This window comes from Tyto alba, unplaced genomic scaffold (assembly GCF_018691265.1).
Source record: "Tyto alba isolate M040663 unplaced genomic scaffold, T.alba_DEE_v4.0 Super-Scaffold_46, whole genome shotgun sequence".
Lineage (NCBI taxonomy): Eukaryota > Metazoa > Chordata > Aves > Strigiformes > Tytonidae > Tyto > Tyto alba.
In genome coordinates, this window is record NW_024881322.1 from 10,472,056 (window position 1) to 10,484,962 (window position 12,907).

Below are 12,907 nucleotides of genomic sequence, written 5' to 3' on the forward strand. Positions count from 1 at the left end.
TTGGTCCCATTTATGAGATGAACTTTGCCATACCATCTCTCCTGTGCTGGCTCAGGGCAGCTAAGAACTGCCTTGCACTGTGCTTGATAAACTGATTTTATTAGTATATTTTTGACAGAACTTTACATCTAGCACCATCCCTGTGACCTCATCAGCACGTTCTTGTGTAAACAGTTCATTTATTGGCCACACCTTTCACCTAAACTGATTGATGACTTTCAAAGAATATATACACCAATTAGAATCCTAGCAAGGTCTACAGTTACACACCTTCACTGAAATCCTTTGTGATATATCTAATAATGGCAGCTGTTTTTTTGAAGGATTAAAGCTTGTTTAGTATGTAGAGATAGTTTGATCAAAAAGTTCAAGCATTAAAGTCACCTCATCAGCTAACAATTTTTTAAATCAACCTCCCCAAATCATTCATGCAAATTCATCAGCATAGGTACAAAAATCTGTACTCCCACATTTATCATGAAAAAGGTGATAATGAAAGGCTAATGATAATTTACTCACCCATCAGGAAAAAATTACTCATTCTCGGCATGCAGGAGAGAATACTTTTGCAAGACTGGTTTAGGGAATATTTTAGTAATTTCACATCAGCCAATAATAATTAATAGCCGAGTGTTTTAAAGTGCATGGTTTGAAAGATGCAACCAGATACTTTGCTGAGGCACCCAATAAGCAGCAAAGTATGTGTAGATACATAGAACAGAATTGAAAGAGTTCTCTGAACTGACTGGTTTATGTAAATTTTACAGAATATTATCTATATTGACCTGTGGAGAATTCACTGAAATTCACTTTTATTATATTATGGCTTCTGTTCATGTAAACAACCATTCCATATTGAGGCTTACTTTAATAAACAAAATATTATCACTGTCAAAATGGGAGTAAAGTAATTTGTACAGTGATTTGACAGCATGGAGAAAGATTAATGCTGTAAACCTTGCGATCTTGTTTGCACCAGGTTTTAACGATCTTGCTTCAGACAGTCTTATGTTGCAGCTAAAAACTTTCTGTAGATCTTTTTTGTGGTTTAACCCCAGGTAGCAACTAAGCACCATGCAGCTGCTCACTCGCTCTTCCCCTTCTCACTGGGATGGGGAGGAGAATTTAAAAAAAAAAAAAAGTAAAACTTGAGGGTTGAGATTAGAACAGTTTAATAAGTAAGCTAAAATATAATAATAACAATAATAGTAATAAGATATAATAATAATTGTAACAAAAAGAAATATAACAAAAAGAGAGACAAATAAAACCCAGGAAAAGACCAGTGATGCACAGCACAGTTGCTCACCACTTGCTGACCGATGCCCGAGCAGTGATCTGCCCCTCCCAGCAAACTCCCTCCAGATTATATACTGAGGATGACGTTCTGTAGTATGGAATATTTCATTGACCAGTTTGAGTCCACTGCCCTGGCCCTGCTCCCTCCCAGCTTCCGCTAGCACGCAGGTGCACAGGGACATGGGAAGTTGAAAAGTCCGTGGTTTCTTAGCAACAACTAAACCCATTAGTGTATTATCAACATTCTTCTCATACCAAATGCCACACTGAATTCAAAACACAGCACTATTCTAGCTATGAAGAAGAAAAATTAGCTCTATCTCAGCCGAAACCAGGACAATCTTTTAAGATTATTTTTTGTCTAGGTTTGTCATCTCTGGTAGTAAATTGATGTATCTATTATTTCAGATATGAACAGATGTTAAATACAAAAGGACAAATGGTTTCCAAACTGTCATGTACAGCAAATCAGTTGTATTTGGAAGCAGCCGCGAAGTACCTGAGTATGAACAGAACTGAGGAAATGATGCAAGTCCTCTCAAAACTTGATATAGAAGATCAGCTTGAGTTTCTGAAGTCTCGTGGATGCTTACACCAAGCAGCAGACTTATTGAAAAGGGAAGGTCGAGAGGAAGAAGCTGCAAAGTTAATGAAACAACATGGGTTTGCTCTGGAGGCAGCCAACCTCACAGCTACAGAAGAGTTTCGTGCATCATGTCTGCTTGCTGCAGCACGTGCTAGTGTGACTCACGCTTCAGAATCTGACCTGGTGGACGTGGAGGTCATCCTAGAAGAAGCCCTCGAACTTTGTGAACAAACTGAGCAGAAGTCTGGCATTGCTGAGGCTGTGTTTTTGCAGGGAGCTCTGAAGGGAGACTTCACAAAGCTGAGCAGTGCATACAGTCAGTTCCTATCTCTGAATCATTCAGCTGGTGCAGCTGAAGCTCTCTTTGCATTATCTCGCTGCAGCGCTCCTAGCCAGAACATCCTCTTTATGGCAACGCGCGGCTTAATGGCTCTTCTGAGTCTGGTTAGGGGTTTGAAGAAAGCAGCCACCAATGCAGAGAAAGATATGGTGAAGTCGTGCTTTGCCTATTTTGGGATTGTACCAACAGGTGACACTTGCCAGGTGTCTCAAAATGAAGCTGAACCTATTCTCAAGTTTTTGTCAGACAAGCCAAGTCTAAAAGAGAGGAAAACAAAAGGTGATTTCTCAGTAAGCACAGAGGAGGTGAAATCAGCTTTAAAGCAGCACTTGTTAAGCAGGTTGTGTTCTATCACCCGTGAGTTACTAAACAAGCATTACCCTGATATTTGTATGAAGTTCATTGCTGGCTTGAACTGTGAAGACAAAACCTGTAAGGGTTACCATAAGCCCTTGTTGCGCCATGAAGCAAAGACAATATTTCAATGTAAAATGCATCTGGTGGCCATAAATGGACTGCTGTTGGAAGCCACACGCACTTTCCCTAAAGAGCTACTGAGTCAGTGCAAAACCTTTGATGATGTTTTGACTGCTGACAAATACGCATCGTGTAAAGCCCTCCTAGGAATATTTTTTCCTAATCATTTTCATTTGAGAATACTGTCTGAGAACCCAAAGGCATGCAAAGAAATACTGGAATTCAGTAATATTATTTCCAAACCCTGTAGAGCGATGTTGAAGGAGTACATCGCATTTAAGTTTAAAAATGAAGACACTGCAGCCAGAAGAGAATCAACTGACTTGTGGCTAAGTGCCATGCAAGTTTTCATCTTATCTTCGGGATATCCTGAAGAATTTGAGAAACTTCTTTCCAAGGAAGAGGATGATTATAACAAAGAACTAAACTTTGCTTTGTTAGAGGCAAAAAGCTCTCCAAAGACCAAAGGCCAAGGAGGAAAGGCCAAAGGAATAGAGGGCAGACATGGTATGTTGCTACCTGACAAAAATGCCGAAAATGCAGGAAGAACACATTTGTGCTTCATTCGACTTCTTGAAAATTCACTTGAGCAATTCTATGTTCATAAGAACCCAGAAAACTGTAAAAGGTTTTTTTTCCGTTTTATGAATGTCCTGGTCAAGAAATGCACAAGATACCTGATTCCAAGCATAGGAAATACTGTGATGTTGTTGGAATTCCAGTATATTCTCTGTTGTGCTGTCCTGATGCGTCTCTCCAAGAACATTACTCTCTGCTTTCCAAAGAGCTACATTGCTCTCATTCATTACTGGGAGTTTTTGTTCAGAAGCAAGGACCATAACAAAGAAGTTAGAGACACATTTTCTATTATACAGGAGTACAGACCAAAGGATGCATATGTAGCTGTGCAGAATTTCACATTTCATCTCTGTTACCTAGCAGAAGTTTTGTGTGGAGTTCATGGAAAGTTCAATGTCCTTCTAGATGCTTTCGAGGATCCCGATTGCATAACTTCAGGGGAGGCTGAGCGGACTGTAGTGCTGTGCTTAGTGATGCTACTGAATGCTGACCAGGTGCAGAGTTCTAAACATAGAGCCCTCTTATGCCACCACTTTCCTGAAATCAAGGTGATGCTGAAATCAATGAGAAAAGACTCTCCCTCTAAAGTGCCTGAAAGATTGCTGAGGGTTGTGGAACAAGTGAGTGATGCTACACACACGAGAGAAATCGTTGCAGGCCTTCAGGAGCTGCTGACAGAACGAGATGCAGAGTACTTGGTTGACTGCCGATGGAAGTGGGACTCTGTGTACACTCAGGGGCATTCACCCATAAGGGGCATCCTGTATGAAACCATAAACCTTGACAGGTTTATCACCTCTTTGGATAAGACAGAATACACTGACGAGCTAGAAAAGGAACTTGAAAGCGTTCATTGCTTAGAGGACCAGAAGGATCCCCTGGAAGTCATTGCGCTCAGCAAGCAACAGAAACAAGAGCAGAAAGCATCTGCTCGACGCCAGCTGCGTCGTGTCTTCCATTTTGTTTCTCTGTGCATGAAGTGGAAAAGGAAGGCCTGCTCCAAAGCTGACCATGTTGCAATGGAAGGAGAGGAATTTTTATCACAGATCTTCAAAAAAGCAGATATTGACCAAACCCAGTGTGACCTCTGTGGAGTCAGATTTATCCAAAGCTCTGAGAACTATTTCAGCCGTTCAGAAAGCGTGGAGGCAGACACTTCTGAAACTGTGACACCAACAGAGAACAGTGGTGAAGAAAAGTTGCATGCAGAACAAAATGCAGCTTCTGTGGCCAGTGAGGCTTACACAGAGCACAGAAACACAGATGACCACAGAAATAATAATGCTGCCTACAGATACTACGCTGACTTTTTCAGAAGAAAGATAGATCCAGTAATACATGATGGACTGGAAGTAGTGGAGGCCATTACAGAAAAGACCTACACCCAAGACCATTTAGCATATAAAGAAGGTTCCAACTTACGCCAGAGAAAAATCAAAGAAAATATTAAGAAGATTTCAGATGCAGTAGAGGAAATCTATGAGAAAAAAGACTGGGCTAAAGGTAGGAGCTTTCCAGTTTTCTTTTAAACAATTTAATATGTCATTTGTGGCCAAACTTCTAGACCTGACAAAGCTCCATTTGAAAATCTAAATGTGGTCAAGAGAAAGGTATTTCCAGGTATGTCATGCAGCTGAGGAAAAGACGAACTGAGACAGTTAAAATATTGTAAAATATCTTCTCACCTCTTCTAAACACAAAGTAATACATCAGATGGTACAGGTAAAGTGAATAGTGGTGAATTTGAGTAAATAGTAAAGTGAATGGCGGGAGTCTTTATCAGGGAGTGTAATGATAGGATAATGGTTTTAAACTGAAAGAGGGTAGACTTAAGTTAGATATTAGGGAGAAATTCTTCCCTGTGCAGGCGGTGAGGCGCTGGCCCAGGGTGCCCAGAGCAGCTGTGGCTGCCCCCTCCCTGGAAGGGTTCAAGGCCAGGTTGGACGGGGCTGGGAGCCCCCTGGGCTGGGGGAAGGGGGCCCTGCCCAGGGCAGGGGGGTTGGAACTAGATGATCTTTAAGGTCCCTTCCAACCCAAACATTCTATGATTGTATGAATTTTAACTACATGATTGGATATGCTGTGTTCTCTGAATTTATACAGTCTTACAGCAGCCTGTTGCATTTGACCAGGTGATCTTCACTGATTTTTCTACTGTTTCCTAGTTATTTAGTTCTGCCAGCCATAGTAGTTTGGATGTGCAGGGTAGAGTGTTCGGAGTACTTGGAGCCTTTGGTTAAGGATATCTCTGACTAGTCTGCCCTTGAATTTGTAACTCTGCTAGGGCTTAGCAAAAGTGGATACCTAACTACAAATCTGTGGGGTGTCAGGCAGTTAAAAGCAACCCTGGTATTATAAAGTCCAGTAAATTATGGTACTTGAGATATTTTGATATTTGAATCCCCCCCACCCCATATGCTTAAAGCACTATTCTGCTCTGATTTTTGCAAGCAAAAATGAATCACCAAATGAGTAGCCTAGGAGCAAAATTGTTTGGGGTACTTGCTGTGGGAAAGTGACATCTTAAATCAAAACATTGTTACTGGCTTTAGTTGTAGAAATCCACCAGCCCTGTCAAGCTGTCACTTTGCCTGTGATGTCTGACAGTAATGAAAAACTGTAATATTTGATATGTTCATCAGCTCTGATCAGTGAAATATGTTAAATTTCTAACAAAATGTTAGGTGGTGGCCTTCATGTGTAAGCTTTCTCTTTACTTCTAGTGGAAAGCTTTTATAGATGGATGAAGTCCATAAAGTTTTGCTGCTCATTTAGTTGGCTTTATGTTCAATGAACCATGATAGTGATGAATATGATAGATGTAGTAGGATTAATTAGGTAATAGTTGATTTTGTTATGACAATTGCTTGATGAATGTTAACTTGTTCTTCCATTCAGTGAAAATATATTTACAAGAATTATTTGCCTTAGAGATTACTTTTCCCTCACTTTATAACAAGCATTTTTCAAGTCCTTGATGGTGCAGTTAAGCAAGGGCTGCAACATCTCAGGGTCCGTGTTTTACTTTGACTTGTATAATTTCAGAGGGATAATGAAAGCCAGGAACTTTAATAATAAAAAAAAATAGATAAACCAGAATATTTTCAGGAGTTTCAGGTATCCCTAAAGGGGACAGCACAAGGATGGAGTGCTTCTCCTCTGATAATTCTAGTAATGTTGATAGGAATGGGGACTGATACATACAGCATCTTCATCCCTAGTAGTGAATTTGCCTGCATGTGAGATCACTGGTAACTGAGGCTTCTTGCTTTGCAGCCTCATCATACAACAGAGCTGTGTAACTTTGTTGTGTTCTTGGCTTTTAGCTGATGTCCATCTCTCACTAGTGTTCTTGCAGAATGTTAATTGTGTTCTATTTCAGCCGAAGAAATAATAACCAAACATGCCAACAAACTGGTTGTCACCATTGATGAGGCTCATAAGTGGCTGAAGAAAATGGACTCTCACAGGATAAAAGAAGGTATGTTTTCAAGTTACACAGGTTTCCGTGCCCCCTAGAGAACACTGTTCGGTAATAGTCTCTTAGCATTACTTTAGTCTCCAAGGCAGCAGTGTGGTGGGTATTCACTTACCCTCTAGGCAGCAAGAAATGGGCACCTCCATAGGGGCACTCTGGAAAACATGAATTAGCCAGTCTTTCCTCAGTGGCTCTTTCAAACAGAGCATGAGCCTTGCAGCTGGTTAGAGGGTGGCCAGACTGGAGCAGGCCTCCTCCCGCGGCCCTCGGTGGGTCCCAGCCCACACAAAGTCTGTGTGTGTTTGTGCACACAGTTCGTGCACGTGTAACTGTGGTTCAAGTGCAGTCTTCAGGATGGGGGGAACAGGAGAGAAGCTATCTTCATCTTCACCAGTAAGATAGTGCTGTTTCTTAACTCTGCTGCAGCAGTGCATTTATGGGCAGTGTGGATCAAAGTTCTTGGAAGCCAGCATCCTAACACAGCTAATCCTTAGCTTGCTTTTCAGCCTTCCGTGAAAAAATATGATATGCAGTTGTTTTTCTTTTGTTTTCACTTCCATTTCACTTGGTTTCACGCCAGAAGTAACACACATTGATGCAGTCTATTGCATCACAGACCTCTGAGGACAAGCTTAAGACTTCATTGTGCCCTACACGTTTGTTTAGGTTTAAGCACGTATTTAGGTGGTGGGGTTGCAACAATTGCATAAAAAGGCAGCAATCAAGTGATCAGGCTTACAAATTCCACTATATATAATGCTTTAAAGTAGCTCTATTTTAGAAAATTTGATTACGATAAAGCATTGTGTTACACCTTCCTGTTCCAAGAAAGATATAGTTAATAAGACTACATGGGAGTGCTCTCATAGTCTTACAAGCAACATTACAGTCTGTCTTTGAAGTCAGTAAGCAAATGTATTATCTGCTGAAGCTGAGCCTTGAGAGAGTAGAGACACACTCCTTAAAAAAGTCAAAAGCAGTAACAATAGAAACAGATTTTCAATGTAAAAATTAATTACTAGTGCAGCAAGTGGCTTAGCAGCTTCTCTTTCCTAGCAGAGTTCTTAAGCATATTGTCATATTAAGTTCAATACTTCTTAAACATGATTATAGACATTGCTGTATATATGTATTGCTGACATACAAAATACCAGTGACATAGCTTGTCATACTATTAGGAGGAAAAGGTGTTGGGGTTTTCCATTCTACATTAATTTCTTGTTTTTAATGTAGGCTTCGTGCATGATAGAGACTTGGAAAATGAGGTGGAAGATGAAAGCATGGCTTTTGAAGAACTTGTCTATAAAAAACCCTCAAGAAAAAAAGGAAGATGTGGGAAATGGTAATTGGAAAAAATATACAGGTGGCTATTCTATCCTCTTAACAATCTAATTTTAGAATAAAAAAAAATGTTAAAAATGAAAAAAAAGAGGGAGATGGGGTCAGAAATTAGAAGAGTCTGAAGAAAAAGAGCAACCCTAGGTTATTGGGTTTTTTATCATCTGTATTGTGTCGGAATAATGCGGTGATTGTGTAGTTATTAAAACCTATGACATGACAAATTTCCTTTCAGACCTATGTAGTAGCTTGAAAGTAACAAAAAGCCAAAGGAGAAAAAAAAAAACAAAAAAAAAAAAAAAAACAAAAAAACAATAATGTTTCTGCCTTACCTCAGGGGTATTTTTCCACTCGGTCTTCTTTTATTCTTCCCTGTTAATCTACATCATCATTCTTCTGAGCTGGAATACTCAGAAAAATAGGAGGATAGTTTCTCTGATTTTAAGAGGTTTTAATCAGTGCTTTTAGGTTACCATTGTAAACCTACTGTGTTTTGAGTCTTGTTCAGTTTGGAAATTTTTGAGTCTTCAGATGAGATATTTACAATATCTTTTCTATTTTTATAAACAAGAACAGTAATTTCTAAACACGTATTTTTGACAGTGTACATACTTATAATTAAATAGGTAAGAAAGTTATGGATTGTCTTCTATGTGATCAAGTTTTGATATAAACCTTTACCTGTACATATTTGTTGTGAAATATAGATAATCTTTCTTTAAAAGACCATTACACATTTTAAGTGTTTTGTAAGTTTTAATTCATAAAGGGCTTTTTGTAATGTATAATAATGTTTTTATAAAACCTGTAAGATTTTTAAAATCACTTGATATTGTCTTATTTTTTTGAATGCTTTCTGAAAGCCGTATGTGACTGACTGCATGTGTGAGATTTACAAGTTGGGTCCAGAGTATCAGTTCATATTGACGCTGGTTTACTTTTGTGATTTCAGTGTCTCCAACATCCTGCAGTCTCCTATAACAACATGTTAAATTAATGCATTTGCATGTTAAACATAATTAGTTAGAGTATTAATTAGTTGTTGAAATATTTTGCCTTGAAAAGGGAGCCACTTTGTATACATAACAAATTGTTTCAATAATCAACCTTTTGCCAAAAACTTGATAACTTGTTATTATGCTCAATGCCGTGGAAGTGGGACATTTTACATGGGTAAAAATGAAATGCTACTGTAGAATGGAGCAACGTGGGCAGCAGTAATAGTTATCTATTGCACTGTAATTGCTGTTGTCTACCAGAAGACTTAGTAATAAGTTCTTCCTCTTAAAGAAGCCTTATTGCTTAAACAAGCATCTAGAAGATAGTTTAAAACCATACATTGATGAAATGTAATGCTAATCACTTGCACTGTATAGAAATCAAGAATTAAGAAAGTTGGATCATTAATGTAACTTCTTTGGATTTGTTTTCTATAATGATTTGTGGTTTGTATTTGAGATTACTCCAAGAAACATTCCTGATATAGTTTCTCGGCTTGAGTATTTACATTTGCAGCAGTAAATGCTACCTAAACTTTTTAAGGACAATTACAGTTTAAAAATCCTTGCTGACCACAGTTTAAAGATCTAGTGATCATACATTTTCTTTCTTTTTATGGGAAAAATGAAGCTTTAAAAACATCATTGCAATACACCAAGCAAAGAAAAAACAAAGAAGGAAAGGGGAGAAGTTATATTGCATCAAGAACTTCATCTCGGGTACATTTCCTTGGTGCAGGGACCTGTGATCCTTGGTATGGTTCCGTAAAAACCACTGGTCATTCTCTGACTTTGAATCAGCACTCCCAGATGGCAGTTACTTCCATAGCATGTGAAGTGCTGAATGGCAAATAAATTTTAGGGCTTGTGGTTTCAGAGCTATATTAGGCCAAGATTTCAGTAACATTCAAGCAGAGATGGGAAATCTACTTACACCTCTAGTCCAACATCAGTGCTTAAAGGGTTCTTTCCCCTATGATGGTGTGCATAAATAAACATAAACCTTTCTTTTCCATGTGAGTCTCTTCAGATAATAATGATCTGTGTGCATTAATCCTATTTGAGTGGTTAATTAGCAAAAAGGGCTTGTCCAGATACACCCTTGTGGTTTGTTGTTTTGGGGTTTTATTTAAAAATCTTTCTCACCCCTGATGGAGGCTCCAGTGTTCTGGCACCAGCTAATGCCTTTGACTCAAAGGGCTTAAGAGCCATGACAGTTGCCTTGGTATGTGTGAGATGCATATTGCACCGAAACCTTGGAACTGAGTAGTGGATGCAGGCTGTCAAGCTAATCCACCCACTTCTGCCTGTCTAAGCCATGTTGAGTTGAAAAGAATTTAGAAAAGGCTTCAAAAGCACAGGAACTGGTGACTTAAAAAATCTCTCTCCCTGGTGATACAAAAATGACACCTAAATGAAAAAGAAGAACAAACTATTTACTGTAGTTGGAAGACATGGCTGTGGTCTCAAAGATGACAATTATCCAAATTCCAGCATCCTAAAGAAAAAAATCTCTTGCTTGCTTGAACCTCTTATTAATACAGATGACTGTAAGTGATGGGTACTTTCCACCTTTTTCCTTTATTCCTCTGAAAAACATTGTTTCATAATATTGCCCACAATTTTATTCCAAAACATTTCCTAATGATTAGCTGTTACAAACTTTGACTTGGCAAAACATTTAAACACTTGCTGGTTTTTAAGTATTTGCTTTCATTCCTAAAGGGAAGCCTTTTGCCTTTATGCTCACTGAGAATGTAGGAGGGAAGAAATTGTCTTATCTTAGTGTAAATAAAAGGTTTTCCTGCCAGCAATCCCCATGACATTATTTGCTGAATACCGATTATGAAACACCCTTCCTTATATGAAAGGGGACGACAGCCATTGCTGCTGGCCTTCTACCTTTGTTGTTGGAGCATTCAGTTTTCATAAAAACCTTCACACCTGCACTTACTAAAGCATCTCTGGGTCTTGCCGTGTATTAAACGCATGGTACATATATTGTTCAGGCTTTCAGTTAGCATGTAACTCAGAAATGTATTAGCAAAGTACCAGACAACACCTGTACTCTTTACTTGTTTAACTTGGTGTAGCAGGTGTCAGAAATTTTGAATGTCTTCACTAGTGCCCATTTATAAGAGCTGGTGTGGTGGGGAATGGAACAGTTTACATACTTTATTTTGTAGTTTTCATGACTCCATTTGTATGCCAAGATTTCTGACTGTACACATACTCAAATAAAGTCAGTGTGAAACACTTAGGGTTAGATACTTAATACACCAAAGCAGTTGAATTTTCAGATTAATAGCCATTACAAACAAATACTCTGTGAGAATTAAAGCATTTATTTCAGTTTTCTGATGTGGACTTCTGATGCCTGTGATCTGAGCATGATACGGGTATGTGCATAGGTGATATGTATGCATACTCTCATCTCTGCTGTGTTGAGCCTGCCTTGTTGCAGGAGGATGGGCTGCAGTATCTTTGAAGTCTGTTACGATTGCTCTTTGCTGCTTGGTCTGTGGAAATGGTGTTTGGAAAGAAATTGGTAGAAGTCTCTTACCTACCCATCTTCCTTTTAGTCTGCATCCAAAGTTTCATGGCTTAAAGATGCGCTTGCTAATGATTTAAATAATACTCCAGACATTTATAAGTCACTTTCATTAGGCTTCTGATGAACTGGCTTCTAAATTGTCCTGAGTAAACCAGTGCTGAAATTTTAGCAAACAGTTGACAGAATTAAGTTACCTCTAAGACATTCTGCAGGCCAATAAATAACAGTGATGCCAGAAAATGGTTTTCATTAAACCTTGTAGAAGTAAATCCTTGTAATTCCCTTTTGTAAAGGGGTGAGTAGGTCTTTACTGAAGCTGTTACACCAGTTCACTGCTATATGCCTCTTTGCAAACTATTTATTGTAACATTTGCTTGTCTTGTGCTAGACGTGATGTATGAAATCATGGGATGAGGTTTTTACCTTCAAACAATCAGGGATAGAACATTTGAGCCGTTTAAAGGTTGGCTGCTTCCCTAGAAATAGGCAGGTTAGAACAAAACACTGCAAGGAGATCTGCTGCTGACTTGCCTTGTTGGCTGAGATATGCTGAGCTTTGAGTTACTCCAGTATTGGCAATGTCTCAGTCAAAGGCAGTATATATGTAGGTTGGAGTAATCTACATTCATTATACAGCCTTTTTCTCAGGAAGTTTACATTTTTAGTAGTTTTGGGCATGGTCCCCAAAAGTAGAAGAGCCCTTGAATGTGGAATTGCTTAAAAGGACTCTGAAGCAGAAGTAGATGAGGTGCCTATTTCCTATGGATACAGCTGGGTATCTCAGTATGGGGTATGGAGCAAAAGAGCACTGAGCTGAGAGGTACTGGTGATCTGAAATGGTGTTTCAGATGTCAAAAGACATGCAGAAAGGAAAACACTGAACACGGGTGAGTTTCGGACCCTTTCTATCATTGGAGCTTTGACTGTGGAGTCTGGGAACAGGAGAGTGTCTGAAGTATGCATCATGGAAACCTTCAGTAGTCTGTCTGCCAAAAGAACAGATCGGAATTCTTTATTTTCTCCAGGAGACAGAAAAAAGTTTACATGGAGGAAGATGTGATGATGAGTACCTATGTACCAGCAGAGTAGCTGGAGTACTTCTCTGGGCTGTTGGGACAGCAGGGTTTCAAACTCGGCCCTCCCAGGAGGATGCTCTGAGCCATGTGCTGGTGTGCCTGAAGGAGCATTCACTGTGCAGCTGCTGCTGAAGGTGGCCCAATTTGGGACTTTTGGGGGCTGGAGAGAGGGTGGAAGAGGG

At 39.3% G+C, this 12,907-nt stretch overlaps 1 protein-coding gene across 2 annotated transcripts in view; it reads left to right on the forward strand.

Annotated features, from left to right (window-relative positions):
- Positions 1–11,485, forward strand: part of TRANK1 (tetratricopeptide repeat and ankyrin repeat containing 1) — a 59,116-nt gene extending 47,631 nt beyond the window's left edge. For both annotated transcript variants that reach the window (XM_042806396.1, XM_042806395.1), the window contains exons 22-24: positions 1,708–4,784; positions 6,664–6,762; positions 7,993–11,485. In XM_042806396.1, the coding sequence (XP_042662330.1) occupies positions 1,708–4,784; positions 6,664–6,762; positions 7,993–8,105 (3,289 nt within the window). In that variant the 3' untranslated portion in view covers positions 8,106–11,485. The remainder of the gene's footprint in view (positions 1–1,707; positions 4,785–6,663; positions 6,763–7,992) is intronic.
- Positions 11,486–12,907: the final 1,422 nt, after the last annotated feature.